Source organism: Lucilia sericata, unplaced genomic scaffold, assembly GCF_015586225.1.
Source record: "Lucilia sericata isolate MDLA Ls3-8-SP2 unplaced genomic scaffold, ASM1558622v1 Contig000405F_arrow, whole genome shotgun sequence".
In the NCBI taxonomy this organism is placed as follows: Eukaryota; Metazoa; Arthropoda; class Insecta; order Diptera; family Calliphoridae; genus Lucilia; species Lucilia sericata.
In genome coordinates this window covers 70564-89676 of record NW_023994423.1, presented here as the reverse complement: position 1 = coordinate 89676, position 19113 = coordinate 70564, and the positions used below count along the sequence as shown (strand labels likewise).

General features: G+C 33.2%; 1 protein-coding gene across 1 annotated transcript; it reads left to right on the top strand.

The window, feature by feature from the left end:
* The first annotated feature begins 259 nt into the window (after positions 1 to 259).
* Positions 260 to 6556, top strand: LOC119604571. Its single transcript, XM_037957267.1, has 6 exons — positions 260 to 432; positions 5512 to 5722; positions 5782 to 5970; positions 6034 to 6234; positions 6289 to 6351; positions 6422 to 6556. Exons 1-6 carry the CDS (start codon positions 260 to 262, stop codon positions 6554 to 6556), a joined length of 972 nt encoding a protein of 323 aa, XP_037813195.1.
* Positions 6557 to 19113: the final 12557 nt, after the last annotated feature.

Genomic DNA, 19113 nt, shown 5'->3' with positions numbered 1-19113 from the left:
AGTTGATACAATATCGTTGGATCACGGCCACATCATATCGTTCATCTGCACGGGCGCTTAGAAATCTTTTGCAAGTTTTGATGGCCTGATCCTTTTTGCACAAACCACACGGCCAATTACAATCATCGGGTCGGAATCGTTGATATTTTGATGCCATAACTATAAATACATACAAGAGTTTTATAAATAAGGATTTTAATTTTGAATCAGTACGACTATTTTTGTAATGGGTCGAGTACAATTTCCGCTAGCAGTACGAATGTCCACAACTCTAATATTTTTGTCCGATCCCAGATACGTTTTGGTAATACGACCTAATTTCTATTCGTTGGGTGGCAAGTTGTCATCTTTGAGTACTACCAAGTCGTTGACTTTAACATTTTCTCGCCGAGCTACATCGCAGATACAAATGGAAGCATTTGTATCTGCGATGTAGCTCGGCGAGATATTCAGTCTCCCATCTTTAGCAAAATGATTGGTAGATGATTTTAATGCGTTTCCAGCGGTTTGATAGAGCTCGGCTGGAGTCAAGAGTGGAGCACCGACAAGAAAGTGTCCTGGGGTCAATGGGTTCAAATCATTTGGGTCATCGCTAGCAGGACTTAAGGGTCTAGAGTTTAGGCAAGATTCGATGCGGGTCAAGATCGTAGCAAATAAAAAATGTAAATTTCATATTAGGGATCATCTTTCGTAGGTGGGTTTTGAACGATTTTACACCTGCCTCCCATAGTCCGCCCATATGTGGGTCACCAGGCGGTATGAATTTCCATTTGATGTTTTGATGACTATAATGATGAGTTACTTGATCTTGAAGGGTTTTTATGAATTCTAGACGGTCTTTTTTGATGAGTTCTGATGCGCCGACAAAATTTGTTCCATTGTCCGAGTATATGAGTGCTGGACAGCCACGTCTTTCTATGAAGCGAGAAAATGCAGCTAAAAATGCTTGGGTCGATAGGTCACTTACAGCTTCCAAATGTATGGCTTTAGTAGCGAAGAACACGAATATGCAAACATAACCTTTTGTAATGAGGCATGCTCAACCGGTGAAGTTTTTTATATTGAAGGTTCCTGCATAATCTACTCCAGTTACGGTAAAGGGTATGGATAATGTTGTGCGTTCTGGTGGTAGAGATGCAGTAATTTGACTTTGGGTGTGTTTTTTGTAGAGGACACACGTTTTACAATTGTTAATAACGGCCTTTACTAAGGGTTTTAGACGAAAAATCCAAAATTCTGATCTAATAATTCGGATCATTGGTTGATTTCCTCCATGCAACGTAATTTTATAAGTAAATTCTGTTATTAATTTGGCCAATTTAGAATTGTAGGGTAGCAGGATCGGACAACGTTCATGGTGATTGTGCCAGGCCACCATTTGCTCGTATGCTTCCCATTCGATCCATAAATGGTGTTAAGGTCAACAGTTTGCTTTTGGGGGAAAGACGATTTTTGTGAAGCAAAACGTTATACTCGTCGGGAAAAAGATTTTTCTGAGTCCAAATTATTAAACGAATTTTTGCTGTTTGGATTTCTTCTTTGGAAATTTCTAGAGTCGAAACTCGGAGGTCTTCTGTTTTTACCGGTATTTCTCCAAAAATGTAATGTATAAGCGATGAATCGATAAGCACGAGGTAGTGATGAAAATCGACTTAGTGGGTCAAGTGTGGTTCAAGTGAATTAGAAGTGTCTTTACCGTTTTTGATTCCAAATTTGTATCTTGAGTAACGATTTGTACAGGCCATTGTTGTTTTGGTAGTTTTAGCCATGGGGGTCCAATCCACCATAACTTATGTGATTCTAATTCACTGGGTAAGCAGCCACGACTTGCAACGTCTGCAGGATTATCTTTGGAGTCTACATGTTTTCAATTTGTTGTACCGACTTTTCGGAGGATTTCTGAAACTCGATTACCAACAAAAGTGTCCAGGTTGTTTCTTTAGCCAAGATAACACAATTGTAGAGTCAGTCCAGAAATGAGTCTTTAAGTTTGGAACTTGTAGGTTTGGCAACAATTCTGAGGCTAAGTTTGTTAGTAGTACAGCTCCACAAAGATCTAATCGGGGTAGCGACACGTTTTTGAGAGGGGCAACTCGAGTCTTCGATGCAAGGAGTGAAGTGTTTACGTTATTTTCATCGTTCTGTATTCTTATGTACAATACTGCGGAATACGCTTTTTCCGAGGCATCACAAAATCCGTGGATCTCGACTAGGCTTAAGTTATTGTAATGGATCCATCGTGGAATTTTTATTGTGTTGATGGTGGGACAATGTTTTATGAACTTTTTCCATTGTTGTTCGGTAATGGGTTTTAAAAGGTCATCCCGGTCAATTTTATCCAACCAGATCTGCTGCATAATGATCTTGACATCTACGAGGATTGGAGCAAGCCATCCACATAGGTCAAAAAGCTTCTCAATCGTATATTTAATCTCTATGTCTGGAGCGTTAAAGTTGAATGAGTCTGATGAAATGTTCCATTTTATGCCGAGAGTCTTTGTGCCAGAATTTTCGGTTAAGTTTAGCCAGTCTAGAGGTAAAAGTTCTCGTTTGGCAAGTCCTGGGTACACGTGGGTCATTAGAGGTCCATTTCATTAGTTTGAAGCCTGCGGATTTTAATATTGATATGTGTGATGCTAGTGGATGCGTCGATTTGGCATCTTCGGCTAGCTGAAAAAGTGTTCTGATGGCCAAGTATGGTGCGCTATTAACTCTAAAGGTAACTGTGAGGAGTTCAAAATCTTCTATGAGGTCATTTTTGATTCTCTGAACAGAATTCTTTGGTATTTTGTTTGAGTAGGGATCCAATTGACCGCATCGGTGTTTCCATGCAATATATTGATGGGGCTAAGTCGAGGCCTATAAGCAGGTCGATGGGTCGACTTTGAGTAAATTGAGGGTCTGCTAGTTCTAATTCAGCAGTCTCGCTAAGATGCTGCAAATTTAACGTTTGGGGCGGTAAATTAGATGGAAGGGTCTTTAAGACGGGGGCCCATACTTCTAACTTAAATGTTGAGTTTACCCTTGAGCAAAGGTTAAATATACAGGCTTTTGTAGATGTTTCCGAAACGGTTTGACTTAAACCAGTAACATGAACCAAGTTCTTCTTTGTGGGGAGTTTCAATCGGTTCTTCAATTCGTCGAAAATGAAGGTTGATTGCGAGCCAGGGTCGATGATAGCTCTCGCCTGGTATCTTTGACCTCAAACCTCAATTTGTACTACTGCGGTGAATAACAGGGTTTCTCTATCTGTTCAGTTTGGTGAGGATTGATTGTCATCTCGTAGGGTCAAGGAAGTAACGTTGGGAATACCTGTCGAGGGAGTGGACTGTATGATGGATGCTCGAGCTGCGGCACTTGTACTAGGGTGTCCGTCAGAATTATTTTGAGCTGAGCTAATAGACTGGGTCATAGTTGCCTTGTGCAACAGTGTGTTGTGTCTCTGTTTACACAGTCAACAGCTATATTTACTTTGGCAAATCCTTGACACTGGAGAGGCAATTGTAACAAGAATTAGTGACTCTTACTACTTATGTGGATTCGATCATTAACATTCTTTTCTAAAAATGCAATTTGGCACGTAATTGTTTCATTGCGAAAACTGTTGTTTGATTTTGTGGCAATTTTATTTTTCTGATTTTCAGATTTTGATAAGTTGGTCTGAAAAGAGTGAACACTTTTTCCTTTCGGGACATTTTTTACTGAGTCTGATTTGCCGTGTGTATACTTGTCCTTTGATGGTTTAATATTTCCCACTGACTCTGAGGTAATTTGTTTATATATTTTAGGAAGAGGTGACGAGATTTTAAATTTAATTTGGGCAAAAAAAAAAAAAAAGAAAAAAATGCCTGCTAGCGATTAAATGAGTCATGTCGTAAAAAACTGAGTCTAATATGTTGAATTAATTTTCCCCGAAAAATGTTTAAAATATGTTGAGATGACAACTCTATTTTCAATGGTTTAAATAGCAACAATATGTAAAGGGTCTATGTATATGCACAATTAGAAGATCAATAATTATCTTTAATATTTCTCTTTGGCTGTTAGAGTTGTTTGTTTCTTCTTGTGTTGTTAGTAGGTAATATTTGTTGTGTACTTACTTGCTGAGTGCATGTACAAACCAAAGCTGAAGCTACTGATTACTGCTACTGCGCTGCTTGTAGCAGGAAATAACTTGGACTGAATGTAAGACTTTCGCCTATTTATAAGTCTGTTGACTTATAACTTTCCATTTATGTATAAGGCCTCAACTAACATTAATTTTTTTGTAACAGTTCCGCGGTTTGTAAAAAAAACACTTATTTGATAAAAAAAAACGTACTTCTATACTTGGTGCCTCCTCCAAATAATCAAAGAACATTTATATTCCTTCTGTTCGCCCCTTTTTGTTTTGTTTTTCACTTTTTAATTTATTTGGAATAATTTTTGCCTCTATTGTTTTAGTTTCATTTATTTTGTTGTTTACAATTGACAGCTGTTTTAATGAGAGAATTGCAAACGCAATAACGCACCAAAAAAACTATACCATTTAAGTATTGCATGAGTGCAATGGTGTGACAATTGCAACAGTGTGTGTTTTGTTGTTGGATTACAATAAAAAGCTATGAAATTTTGCATTTGCTCTTTTACAAGACCATTTGCACTAAACACTGAACTCCGCTGTTGTAAAATGTAAACACCAAAATAAGTTTAACAAAAAGCGCACACAACAACAAAATCTTACAAATCAAACAACTCATCAAGTCTTTTCAGCCATACTATCCAGTCAAATTACGTCTTACTATCCAGTCAAATTACGCTACTATCCAGTTTTTATTACGTGCATAGTAAGAAAACGAAACCAAGAACTAAACTATACTCAAGCAGCTTACTCAAAAATGTTTGCACTGTTCAGTCGACGTGTTCAGTTCGGTTGAGTTGAAAAAACTTAACATGGCCGCTGCTTGTTTGTGTGGCTGCTGAAGAAAAACAAAATCACTTGCTAGTTATTGCAGCAGCATGTGCGCACAGTTGACTGATTTCAGTTAGCTTCTAAGGGAAAAATAAATACTTGAACATTTTTCAGTTTAGTCGGCAATTTAGAAAATAAAACTAAAAACTAAACATTAAACCCTGTATATAACCCAAAAAACACAAACTCTATCGTTTAATAATATTTTATGAAATAATGGTTTGAATAAGCCATTTTTATTCAATATCAGTAGTGGAATTCAGTAACTTTTAACGATTCGAGAATTGTTAAATATATCAATAATATTTCTTGTTTGCAATAACGACTAAGTGATTCACAAACTACGCTTTAACGATTGTTGATAAATTATTTTTTTATTAAAATCAAGTGGCAACTCTGCGTAAAGAAATATCAAAAAAGAGAAAAGCACAAAGAAAAATGAAAAAAATAAATAAATTACAAACAAAAAATTTAAAATTTTTCTCGATTTCCGTTATTTTGCTTTCTAAGGTAAGTAATTTAATATGAGTTTGTTATTTTCATTAACCACTTCTTTTCAGAATGATGTCCAATATTGCTTCCAAAAGAAGTCGTGCCACAGCAGAGCAACTAAGCCAAATGGTTGATTTTATGCTGGAGAACCCGGGATTGGCAGGAGGAAAATTTCAGAAGCTCCACGGGAAAGTAGAATGTGACAGAAAGTGGAGCGAACTATCTGGAATTTTAAACAGTCTTGGCGAAGCAGTAAAGACAGTTGAACAATGGCACACGGTATGTATAGTATACACTTTTTTGCAGTATAAATAATTTTTTTATTTACAATTATGTAGGTATGGAGGGACTTAAAAAGTCGTACTACTATAAAGATACGTGAAAAGAAAAAGCAGCAGGCAATGACCGGAAACCGACCGATCAATCAAGAGCCTATTACTGAGTTGGAGAAACGCGTAATTACCATTATTGGGAACGACTACATAGAGGGTCACGAGTCTGTTGCTGAAAATTTGCCCATGGAAGAGGTAAGCTGTCGTAAAGTGATATTATCCATTAATTACATTTCATACATTTTCCTCCGAAATAAGGAACTTCAACTGCGTCTTGAAAATGGTGAAGAAGACGTTATTGAACTGGCATTTGGTTCAAGTTCTCCCGAGTTAAGAAGTGATACTCCCAAATCGAATAAAAAGACACCACGAAAAAGTTTGAAGAGAAAGCGAATGGGTGATGTTGACGAAAAAGAAAAATTTTTGGAAATCGCTAGTAAACAAGCAGATGCTCTAAAAGTAAGTTTATCTAACCATTGTATAATGTTTCTTTAATTATGATTTTTCCATAAGATGCTGGCGGAATCAAGTGCAGCACATGTCGAAGTTGCAAAACAACAAGCAGATGCTTTGAAGGTAATGTTATCATTTCAAAAAATTAGAAAACTTGTTATCATTATTTTCTAACATACACATTTCTTTACAGATGCTAGCTGAAGTCCGCGCAGCAAGTGTGGAAGCCAACAAAGTGATGGCAGATGCTATAAAAGCTATGGGAGAAGGATTAAAGGTAACCGCGGAAGCATTTACTAATCTTACAAATGCTATTTACCGCATATGAATAATGTACAAAAATAGTTTAAGTGGATATTTATTATTATTTGATTTAGTTAACTTTTATTAATTTTTAATTTATTTTGTTTGTTATAATGCATTTATTTAATTTTAATTTCTTTTTATAAAATTGGATTGTTTTTTGTTTTGTTTGTTTCTAACTTTATACTTTTAGTAAATTTTAACTTAAAACACTGAATTGCTTTATTTTACTTTTTATTTATAATATACATACATATGTATTTAGTTATTTTATGCAACATATTTTAAATAAAAGACTGAAGAAAAACATTTTTATAATATTTTAGTGATAAAAAATTACAATAAAAACAAAACTATTTAACGTTACTAATTTTGTGTTTCAATGTTTGTTGTTTCTATTTAAGTAAAAAAATTTGCAATTAGCCTATCTTGGACACGTTTTGCTATTGAAGATGGTGTACAAGTTAATACTTGAATCAGGCTCTAAGACCTCATTGTTAGTCTCTAATCTTTGTTCATCCAAATTGATGTTATGCAAAACAATACAAAAATTATTGTCGTTTAGTTTACGACAACAGCTGATAAATCGATTTCGAATATCGTTTAAAAATTGTACTGAATACCAAAATCGACAATTTTGTTGTTTAGTAGTTTAAACAATTCGATAATCGTTAAAAAAATTACTGAATTCCACTACAGTTGACCAATGGAAGAAAGATCTTCATTCAAAATTATTCTTAATTTTAAACAAACTCTTTGTGTTTGCTGGGTTGGACCATCGGAAGTAATATTTCTGTATATAAGAGAAATACTTGTACCAATTTCTATATGGATATCTTAATTTAGTAATGAGTTATGCGCGTGTAAGTGATTTTCGGGAGATGACCTTGTATGGGAACTATGACCAATTATTGACATTTCTGTATATAAGAGCAATACTTATACCAAATTTTATATGGATATTTTAATTAAGTAATGATTTATGTGCGTTTAAGTGATTTTTAGGAGAGGACGTTGTATGGGAGCTATGTCCAATTATGGACCGATCTATAAAAATTTTTCTCTATATGAATTCTATTGACATAGAATTTTAATTTGTAAAATTTTGTTAAGATATCAACATTCTGAGGGAAGTTATTAACAATAAACTCATTTTCCGGGAATATGTACTTTCGTATGGGAGGTATAAGAAATTGTGGACCGATTCCGGCAATTTTCAACATGAATAAAGTTCTCATGTAAAAACAAATGTATGATGATTTTTATGGAATTATATTGCATAGTTTTAGTGAAAATTACACCAGAATGTGTAAAAAATGCTAATTTTTTTCGGAGTTGTTTTAAATTTTGATTCATAACTTTTCCCGATATAAACCGATTTTGCTCATTTTCAATACCAAACTGCCTAGGACAATAGGGAATATTCTGGCCAAATTTCAATTTATTTCATTTCGTTTTTACGTGAGCGTGTTTTACACAGACAGACATAGATAAATCGACTCAGAATTTCATAAGGACCAAGAATATATACTTTGTTGGGTGTTTAGACGGGTTAGGGGGTATGTGTAATAAAGGGAAAAATAAAACTTGTAATAAATAACAACACTTGGGTAATTTATTTTAAAACGTTATTTATAAATTTAGGGTAAGGATTCCAGTTTTAGGGTTTAATTCACAGTTTGGATATTTCAATTTATAGTAGGTTTTATTTTAGTCTTTTAACTATTTATTTTAGCCTTAAGTTTTAAATAGATTTTATTCTTTTAACTATTTATTTTAACTTTATGTTTTAAATAGTATTAAGTTTTAATTAGGTTTAGGTTTTAAATAGTTTTTTAGATTTTTAAGTAAGTTTTATGATTATCTGTTTTAGATTTGTTAACTTATTTATTAACATTTAGTTTTAAGTTTAGGTTTAAGGGTTGATATTGGTGCTTTTGGGTTTTTGCTTTCACACTGTATATAGGTTGTTTGTTTAACTTCTTCTCCTCTTTTTTTCTATCAATCGCAGTTGAAGTTGGCTGCAGTTCAATTCACCAGTGATGGGATGCTGAGGGTAAAGTGTTGGGTAAAATGGGTACTATTTGTTCACCGTGTGAACATTGGGTCTAAGATGAATATTTCTTGGTGTTACACACGGAATGACAAAGTTATATATACCTACCCTCAATCACTACTGCTGATGGTGGAGGGTATAATAATTAATTAAAAAAATTGTTTTACTCTTTTTTTTTCATGTCATTTCAAAATCTGGTCACCATATTTAAAATAGATGATTGTTCTCTAAAAAGAGGATGTATGGTCAGCTTACTTATACGCACAATATGAGACGCATGATTTCAGTTATTATCGTCATGTAAGAAGAACGAGGCTTGTAAATGACTCTATTCGCGACTTTGTGTGAGGTTCTCTTTTAGCATATTTCAGTGTTTGTATTGCTTGCTTAAAATTAGCAAAAGCACCAAAATATCTGCTTTGCTTACGGTGACCAAATGTTCTGTATTATACAGAACAGTATAGTATTTTGGAGCCATGTTCTGTGTAAATTTTTCTTTACTAAAAAACGTGAAAATGTTCTGAATTTTATTTAGTGTTCTGTATTTGTTAAATATTTCGTTATTTTTTCGGTTTTACATAAAAACGCATAAGAAATACAAAAATATTAAAAAATTGTGACACAAATGTAGGTAATACAGTTTTTTCTAACACAAAAAAAAAAATTAATACATAACTGGAATGAATTTGGTAATAAATTGTATGAATCGAACATGACTCTTTTCCCAAGCAATTTTTATTCAGAATATTAAACGTTCATAAAATGTATAACCTTGTACATGACGGTAATTTTTTGAATTTGTACTTTTTTCAACGATATTCATGAAATAATTGCATAAAAGTCCATTATTTACTATTCTGTTTACATAGTAACAGAATACTAATCCTATATTAGCGAATTTTGTATAATACAAAATATAAATTTAAATGTTGAAAAACAAAATCAAAAACAGGAAATCATCAGCAAACATAGCTAACATCCATTCTTCAACAAAGCCCGCAAATTACGCTCAAATTTCATCGATTTTAATTTAAAAATCATAAAGAAATAACAAATTTTACAATAATGTTTAAAACTTTATTGACAATTGAAATTTTGACAGTTAAAAATAACCTGATTTAGAAAATGGTGATTAGTTTATTATATTTTCTCCTGTTCTATATTTTGCTAAAAAAAATATGGTCACCGTACCTTTGCTTAAAGTTTTTCCGCAATTGTATCCAAAGCAAAGGCAGAAAGTAAAGCCAAAAAAGCTGCAGTGGCGCAGTGAAATGTTTTCTGCTAACGCAGTCAGTCACATCGATTAATTTCAAACAATCACTACTGCTTGAAGCATTTCAGCACTTCTATTTTTATACGGGGGGTATATTGATTATTGGTCATAGAACCACAAAAGTATATACATATATTCTGGGCCCTTATTAAATTCTAAGACGATCTAGCTATGTCTCTCCGTCCGTCTGTCTGTCTGTTAAAAGCACGATAGAGTCCGAACGGAACGAGATAGAGGATTGAAATTTTCCACAAATATTTATTATAAATAAGTTTCATATGATCCATAATTGACCGTACCCCCCATATAATGTCTACTTCAGAAAATGACTTAAGCACTCATTACTGGCTTTAAATTACGAGTATAGTGATGAAATTCGTATGTATGTATGTATGTATGTATGTATGTATGTATGTATGTATGTATGTATGTATGTATGTATGTATGTATGTATGTATGTATGTATGTATGTATGTATGTATGTATGTATGTATGTATGTATGTATGTATGTATGTATGTATGTATGTATGTATGTATGTATGTATGTATGTATGTATGTATGTATGTATGTATGTATGTATGTATGTATGTATGTATGTATGTATGTATGTATGTATGTATGTATGTATGTATGTATGTATGTATGTATGTATGTATGTATGTATGTATGTATGTATGTATGTATGTATGTATGTATGTATGTATGTATGTATGTATGTATCTTTAGTTTAAAAAAATGAAATATAAATTATTTCATTCGCTTCTGTATATTGTATGTATATAAGATTTTAGCTTTGTACCATTTTCCATAGGTAGTGGCCGTTTTAAAATGTTACTTAAGATCATCAAATACGAATTTTTAAACATATTTTTGCAGAAGAACAATTAAAATTGACATAAACAAAATATGCCAAAAAAATATTTGAAAAATGCAAAAAGGTGCTAGATGCTATGAGTTAAAAAAGTACTAAGTCTAGCACTAAAAGTGCTTAATTGGCGTCGTTCCAGGGAACAGGGATACTTTTTACCAAGTTCCTCAGGGTGCTAACACATTCGTGAGATGCCAATCTCATCAACATTACTCGCAGCTAAAGCTCTCTATTGGTTGTTTCGCCTTTGAAGCGATTGCGTGGTCCACTATCTTATTATTGTCCAGATCTTCTACCTTACTCTGCTGGTCTATTGGAATTTTGTCTGTCGGATTACCCCCTTGTCTGATAGCGTTTGTTTTCCCTATGGGGCGGCTATCAGGAGCATTCCATGAACATTTTCCCCTCAGTATGTCCGACTTTCCCTTGGAGAGCATGTCCGACTGGCAAAATCTGTAGCCATACACTTAACTGTGTAAGTCCGTCCGTTTACACCAGCGTCTGTTTCCCCAGTGGGGACGGCAGTTTAACCTCACCTGGCAGTAGGATGAAAATGCAACCCGTCCACAAGGACAAACATGGAAGGAAAGAAAGATATATGCCCCGCGTACAGGGGCGGTCAGGGGCTTCATAATCCCTGGGAGCCCTACTCAACGAGTCAAATTCGACTGTTACCCAGACTGTTACCTGAGGCCGTACCACCCACTGCCAAGTTCGGCAACCAAGCAACAATGACTCTGCATAAAAAACCATCCAAGCGGACTGCAACTACTAGGCGATCCGCCTTGAGAATCATTGAGTTACTCGGGTCTAAAATACCTGAGGAACTCACCAAGGAGCAAAATGCTTCATTCCAATGGGCTAAGGACCAAATCGAAGGCACAGGCAATGCTCCTCCTCCGGCTGAAGTTAAAACCCAATCTGGGACAAAACGTCCCAAAAAATCGATGACGCGCTGGTACGATATTTCTCCGAGTCTATAGCAGTGACTCCAAAGGCGATCCCTCTCCGAAGGTGGAGTGAGATGATGTAGATATCATGCAGTCTGAAGAAGGCACGGAAGGCAACCAATTTGCTGATCCTTCTGACAAAGAGGACGCTCGCTCAATCACCGAGATTATGAGCTCCCTCTTTACTCAGAAGGATGAGATATCGTGCAGTCTGAAGAAGGCACGGAAGGTAACCAATTCGCTAATCCTTCTGGCAAAGAGGACGCTCGCTCAGTCACCGAGATGATGAGCTCCCTCTTTACTCAGAACGATGAGGTGGTTGTTTTGACGAACTCCTGGGATTATCTGAGGATATCGTCAACGTCAAAGTTGAAGCAAAGGATGATGAGCATGACACAAATCAATCTTGACCACTCTAAAGCAGCATCAGCTGCATTGCTCATCCGAATGGTTAAAAAAGGGGAGGAGCTAATAAGACTCTAGAATGGGCTATTGATGTTCATTTGAGATTAACTACTCCAACGGAACGAATCTCTAATTCGCAACATGCATACACCAAAGGCAAATCTGTTGAAACAGCTCTTCACTCATTAGTTGGACACATTGAAGGTTCGCTACTGCATAAGGAGTATTCTCTTCTTAGATTGAAAACTTCGGATCACGCAAAATATATTGGCGTAATCTTGGATAGTAAACTATCCTGGAATCTGAATATTCAGAACAGGGTTAATAAGGCCAATGTGGCTATCTATTCATGCAAGAAGGCAGTTGGTACAACCTGGGGAATAAACCCGAAAGGTTTAACTGGATTTTCAAGGCAGTAGTAAAACCCATATTGTTTTATGGAGTTATAGTATGGTGGCAAGCAATGGAGCATAATTCACATTGAGTGCACTATGAGAAATATTGCTATACTTGTTACAGGAGCAATGAAGACAACGCCAACCAAAGCACTGCTAACCATGTTAAACTGGTTACCAGCTGACTTAATGGCCGTTCACCTTGCCCTCAACTCTGCGATCAGATTAAATGCCTGTAGCTCGTGGTTTGATTAGAATTATAAAACACTTCGAATCACTACATTTAAATGTTGACTATTGCATTACGAAGCCCTAGCCGGTGTCTCTACAACAAATAATGCCGGGTATCTCTAAATGACATAGCGAGGCATTCTAGGATAACGCTAATATGGGTCCTTGGTCACGATAAATGTCAGGGTAACTGTATAGTTAATGAATTAGCCATAAATGGCGCGATGTTAGATGAGGAAGAAATCGACGCCTTTACTGATATCTCTCTTTCGAACTGTAAGAAACTTGTTCTTAATGAACTGTATGAGAAAGCCAAAATCAGGTGGTTTAGTGAAACCACTTGTCATATCTCGAGGCCTATTTGACCTCTATATATGCTCTCAGATCAAGACTGCTTATAGGCTTTTGAAGAGAGCAGATAACGCTTGTAACAGGAATTACAGGACACTGTGTCCTAAGCACTCATGCCTGGAGACTAGGCCTTGTATATAATGACTACTGTAGAAGTTGTCATAAAGAGGAAGAAGATGAGACGATATCGCATCTACATTGCTATTGCCCTGCGTTCACTGAAAGCAGGGAACATCACTTTGGTGCTCTCTTCTTATCAGGCGCGGAGGTGCTTTCTGGGATAGGTTTGAAGAATATCATATGGTTCATAAATTAAACCGGTTGATTTAGTTCTGGAACAGAAAGTGATATTAGAACACACTCCTGCGACCACTAAGGTAACACAACAAGATCTATTTAAATGGACCCAAGTGAGCTACTTTTTATAGCAGCTGCCCTCGATACCTAACCTACCGCAATCGTAAACTACATAGCAGAGATCGTCCCAGAGTCTTCTTTTTTCAACTTTAGTGTAAGATATAGGCTCTTTAACTTTTTCAACGTCTAGCTTCTCCTTCCTCGTTTTTCGGGACTTCTTTTGAGATACCCTTACCTCTGAGGATGATTTCGCCAACGTGTTCGTCTTCTGAATATCTGGCTTGGCGTTGTCACCCTTACTCGTAGTATTGTGAATTTGAGTGAGGAATAGCTTGGCTTCGACTGTATATTATTCTTCTTAGGTTTATTCTAAGTTGTCAACTCCTTGGGAGACCTGATCCCCTTTACCTTACATATTGAGAGAGAATCCCATTTTTCCTTTGGAGTGTCGTGGGATTGACTAAATATGATTTCCTGAAATGTCTTTTTCAACGTCCTCCTCTGTGCTCCAGAAAGTCTTTCCTTAGTAATAGGTAGTATAGCTATGCTATCACTCACCTCTTCCACCATTTTGCACACCCAGTACAAAAGTGACACAACTCAAATTTTTTCAGTAAAGGGAACAAATTTTTTACAAATTCTTGAACAATTAACAACAGCAAAATACACCATAGACATATGTATATAATTACACATACTGAAAATTTTAGTATGCTTTGAAATAAAGCAAAATTATGGTACTTCAAACATAATTTTCAAGAAAAAAACCTTCATGAATACAATCCTTAAAGAGTACAGATCACGTAAGTTTAAAAAAAAAATTATAAAAAGTTCGATGAATCTGGATTAAAATCCCAAAAGAAGTAATTAACTTAAGTCCTCAAAATTATTTACACAATTTTTTTGTCTTTCAAAAGTATATACACATTTTTAAAAGTCGCTGAAAATCTTTTAAAAATTGTACAATTATTTTGGTAGTTTTCGAAAGAAAAACTTAAAAAACTGATAAAGTGGTAAAAATAATGGAAAATCCAGTCGAGACTGCATTTTGGGTTACGACGAAATTTTAAATTGGAACTTCACCATTATATTTAAAAGAGAGTATGGATTATGTTAAAATCAGTTCAAAATTAAATAAAAGAAAAAAATATTTACAAAAACCGATATTGATATTGATGGAAAATACTGTCGAGACTGCATTTTGGGTTACGACGAAATTTTAAATGGGAACTTCACCATTATATTTAAAAGAGAGTATGGATTATGTTAAAATCAGTTCAATATTAAATAAAAGAAAAAATATTTACAAAAACCGCCAATATCGGGTTCGATTCGGTCGATAATATGTGACAAGAAAAATGCACATAGATTAAATCTTTAAAATCCATTTAAGAATGATACCGAGATACAGGCCTAATTAAAAACTTTTTTGTTACAATTTTTCTTTCAGCTTCCATTTCTTTTTTAATCCTGATGAATTGAAATAAACAATATTATTTTGTAGCAGAGATTCTCAGCTTCATTTGATATTAATATTTATACCAAATTTTTTATATAAATTTAGAATTCCATCTTTTGAAATCGTATGTCCTTTAAACTTTAAGGTCCCTTTACAGAGGCGTAAGAGCTGATTATGAAAAACTGAGTACACAGAGTTAATACATAGGGTCCACAGTTTCCTGTACACACAGATTTTTTCATGTGTGAAAATGACTGTTGCACGGTGTAATAAGCATACATGATTTAGAATTATTTTGGAAATTTGTCTCATACAACGGATTTAGAGATCTGGTTTGAATTTTTTAGAACTGCAGATGCACGTACATGATTTTTAATGATGTTTTCTTTCTCGGTATCAACTAGGGTATTCAATTATTCGGGTTTTTCACCTATTCGGTTTATTTGACAAATAATTATTTGAGGTTTTATGTTAGCCGGTTAATAATCGGATAATTCAAAATTATTCGGGTAATCGAATAAAAGAAAAATGGATGTTTTTTATTAATTCTGTTGCTTTTTTACATTATTTTTCTTCCTATAACAAACAAAGTTATAATTTTCCACTTCTTTGAGTTCAAATCTATGTATATTTTTTAATTAAGTTCGTTCTCAAATATTCGAAATTATTTCTTTTCATGTGAATTTCTTTCCTATATAAAGAAATTAAGTTAATTAATTTTATGTTTTTGAGATTTTTCAACGAGTTCCAAAATTCATACGTTCCATTGAATTAGTGTATAATAGAGTGTGTCGGTCTCTATGGACAAAAAAAAAGTTGTGTCAGTCACCCCCTAGGATTAAAGATATGTTAATAACATTTCCAAAAATATAAAAAATATTTTTTTGCCACGCCTAGAAATACCGCCCTTTTTGTTTTTTATATATAACGTCGCCATTTTAAGTCCGATCGTAACATATGATATATCAATATTTATGGCTTGACTGTAGCTATATTTCACTCTTAAAAAATTTTTTAATTCGACGTCATATTCTATGCGTGACTTCTGATATCTCGGATCCTTCCCCAAAATCGAAAATTGTGGCTATACTGGAATAAAGTACATTGAATTATATGAACTATTAACTTTTAAAATGCTCACTTTTATGCATAAACACCTATTTTATAGATATTTAAAAATGTTCAAGTATTTATCAACCGTTCCCATAACAAACAATTAATTTGCCAGGAAAAACAGTCGAAATTTTTTTTAAATGAACTATATATAACAGAAATCCGTTTTATTTTTTCAGTTACAAACCATTTCAGATCCTACTTCCTTTCAAAATAGCAGAAAGTTAACTATGTATGTACTATATATCAATACAGCAATATAGTGGTTTTGCTATGTCCGTCCGGCTGTCCATCCATTTAAATCTTGTAATCAAACTACAAGTCGCAATTTTCCAGGCTTGTCGTTATTTCCCTCTTAAACATTTCCATTATGATGAAATTCTGCATATCTAACTCCTATATGAACATAAATCCATCCACCAAATTTTGATAGGATCGGTCTATAATTGATCCTAGCTCCCATATATAGGCTCTTTCAGAAAATTTGTTTTTCATCAATAAATTGCTTAAAAAGTAATGGACAAATTTTAATATAAATGCTTTATTAAAAAAGAAATCATGTTTTAGATATACTCATAACTGGTATCATATGGTCGGCCATTCCCGACTAATAATTTTTTATTAGTTTTTATTTCAAGAACTTCTTTAAAAATATATAACTATTTAAGAAAAGTTAATCTATCATTAAATAAATTTATTACATTTTATAAAAATTAGTATAAACATTTTTGAAAATTGTTTAAAAAAGAAGCAAGAGACATGCAAGTAATTGTATGGTAAAAACAAGAAATATTTTTATAAAATAAAATGTTTAGTTTTTATGTACCTACGTGATTTTGTTATTAATTAATAAAATTAAATGCCAAATAAAATTATATTCCTTGTGTTAAGATAAGGGCAGAATGAAATTTGTGTATTGTAAATTAATTTGAAAAAATAGTTTTCGACCATATCCCTAGCAAATTAATTGTTTGTAGTTAGAACTATACAGGTATTTTTAAATACCTGTTAAATAGGTGTTTATGCATAAAAGTGAGCATTTTAAAAGCTAATAGTTCAAATAATTCAATGTACTTTATTCCAGTATAGCCACAATTTTCGATTTTGGGGAAGGATCCGAGATATCAGAAGTCGCGCATAGAATATGACGTCGAATTAAAAAATTTTCTAAGAGTGAAATATATCTACAGTCAAGCCATAAATATTGATATATCATATGTTACGATCGGACTTAAAATGGCGACGTTATATATAAAAAACAAAAAGGGCGGTATTTCTAGGCGTGGCAAAAAAATATTTTTTATATTTTTGGAAATGTTATTAACATATCTTTAATCGTAGGGGGTGACTGACTCAACTTTTTTTTTCGACCCACCCTAGTGTATAACTATTGCTGAAGAACTTATTAGAAATTCTTAAAAAACACAACAATGTTCTTCAAAACTGGTTTCAAGAATCTAAAGTGTTTCTTTACGAATACATTCTAGAAGTAGGTAAATTAGAACAAATTCCTAAAATGTTTCTGAAGTATTGTTATTGAAATCATCAAATAAATTTTCTTCGTTATTGAAAATAATTAAAGAATTAATAAAGGAAGAAAATTTATTATAAAAATATTGAATTTTCTATAAAATATATAGCAATTTTACTGTTACAAGTAATTTTTCCTTAATCGGTTATTTGATAGAAAATATTAGGTTTATTTGTTATTTGAAATTTGGCAATTTTAATTTATTCGAACGATTAATCGTCAAAAATTGATCGATTAACCGATCGACGATTAATCGTTTGAATACCCTAGTATCAACCTTAAATGGACTTAGGTCTGCTCCGATATTTTAAAGATTTAAACTATATGCATTTTTCTTGTCACATTTTTTTAATCTAACGTGATCTGTACTCTTTAAGGATTGTCTTCATAAAGGTTTTTTTCTTGAAAATTATGTTTGAAGTAACATAATTTCACTTTATTTCAAAGCATACTAAAATTTTCAGTATGTGTAATTATGTACATATATAATTACTAGGCTTCGTTTCAAAAAACAAAATGTTTCCCGTTTTTGTGATATCACAACTTTTTAGAAGGTTTTTGTATCAGTGATTACTATGCTGTAATAATTTTTTCAAAATTCCAACTCCTTCCTCTGCATATCTGAGGCGGAAACCACTTATTTTGAGCGACATTTTTTACAGAGCAGAAACTGTAGAATTTATAGGAAATCATGCTCAAATAATTGATTTTATAGGAAAAATCAATAAGAATGAGCTTAATTTCACACTTTTATAATGCTTCAAAAGTGCATTTAGTATCATCCAAAGATGCACTTTTTTCAAAAAATATCTCAAACAATTTTTTTCTTTATGCATAATCAAAGTATGCTTTTTGCTGAGACAAATGGTGCAAAAACAAAAATTTTATCATTAAGTCTTTAGATGTGATGAGACTTTAAATTTTCAGATTTTAAACTTTACAACGCTATATATCGAAAACCACGAAAGTTATAAGCACCAAAATTTGTCATTATACAAGTTATTAATGAAACATTAATTGGATGGAGTTTTATTAAATTCGGAGATGATGATGAAAAACACCATTGTTTGATGGGAAATTATTAAACCACAAGCCAACATTATAACCATCATAACTCCTAAAGGGATTACAATAAATTAAAAATTTTAACACTATTTTTTTAAGGGCATTGAATATTATATTTACGAATGATAAAATCAGGTTTTGATTTTTTTTTAAATTGCATTTTTTCTTTTGCTCTTATACATTTATAGTGCATCTAAATTCTGTCAAATTAAGTTTATATATCTTAAATTTTCCTGTAGAATAGCATACTAAATTCAGATTTGAAATATGTACAGCAGTTTTCGGTCTATAAAAAAATGTCGCCCAAAATCGGTATTTTGGCCGCAGATATGCAGATGAAGGAGTTGAAATTTTAACAAAATAATTACGCCAATATTAGCGCTGTTCCAAAAACTTTCATAAAAGGTATGATATCACAATTTCAAAAATATTGCGTGAAGCCTAATATGCTTTGAAATAAAGCTAAATTATGGCACAAAATTATGTATATATATATGTAATATATTTTTTACACTAATATTTTTTA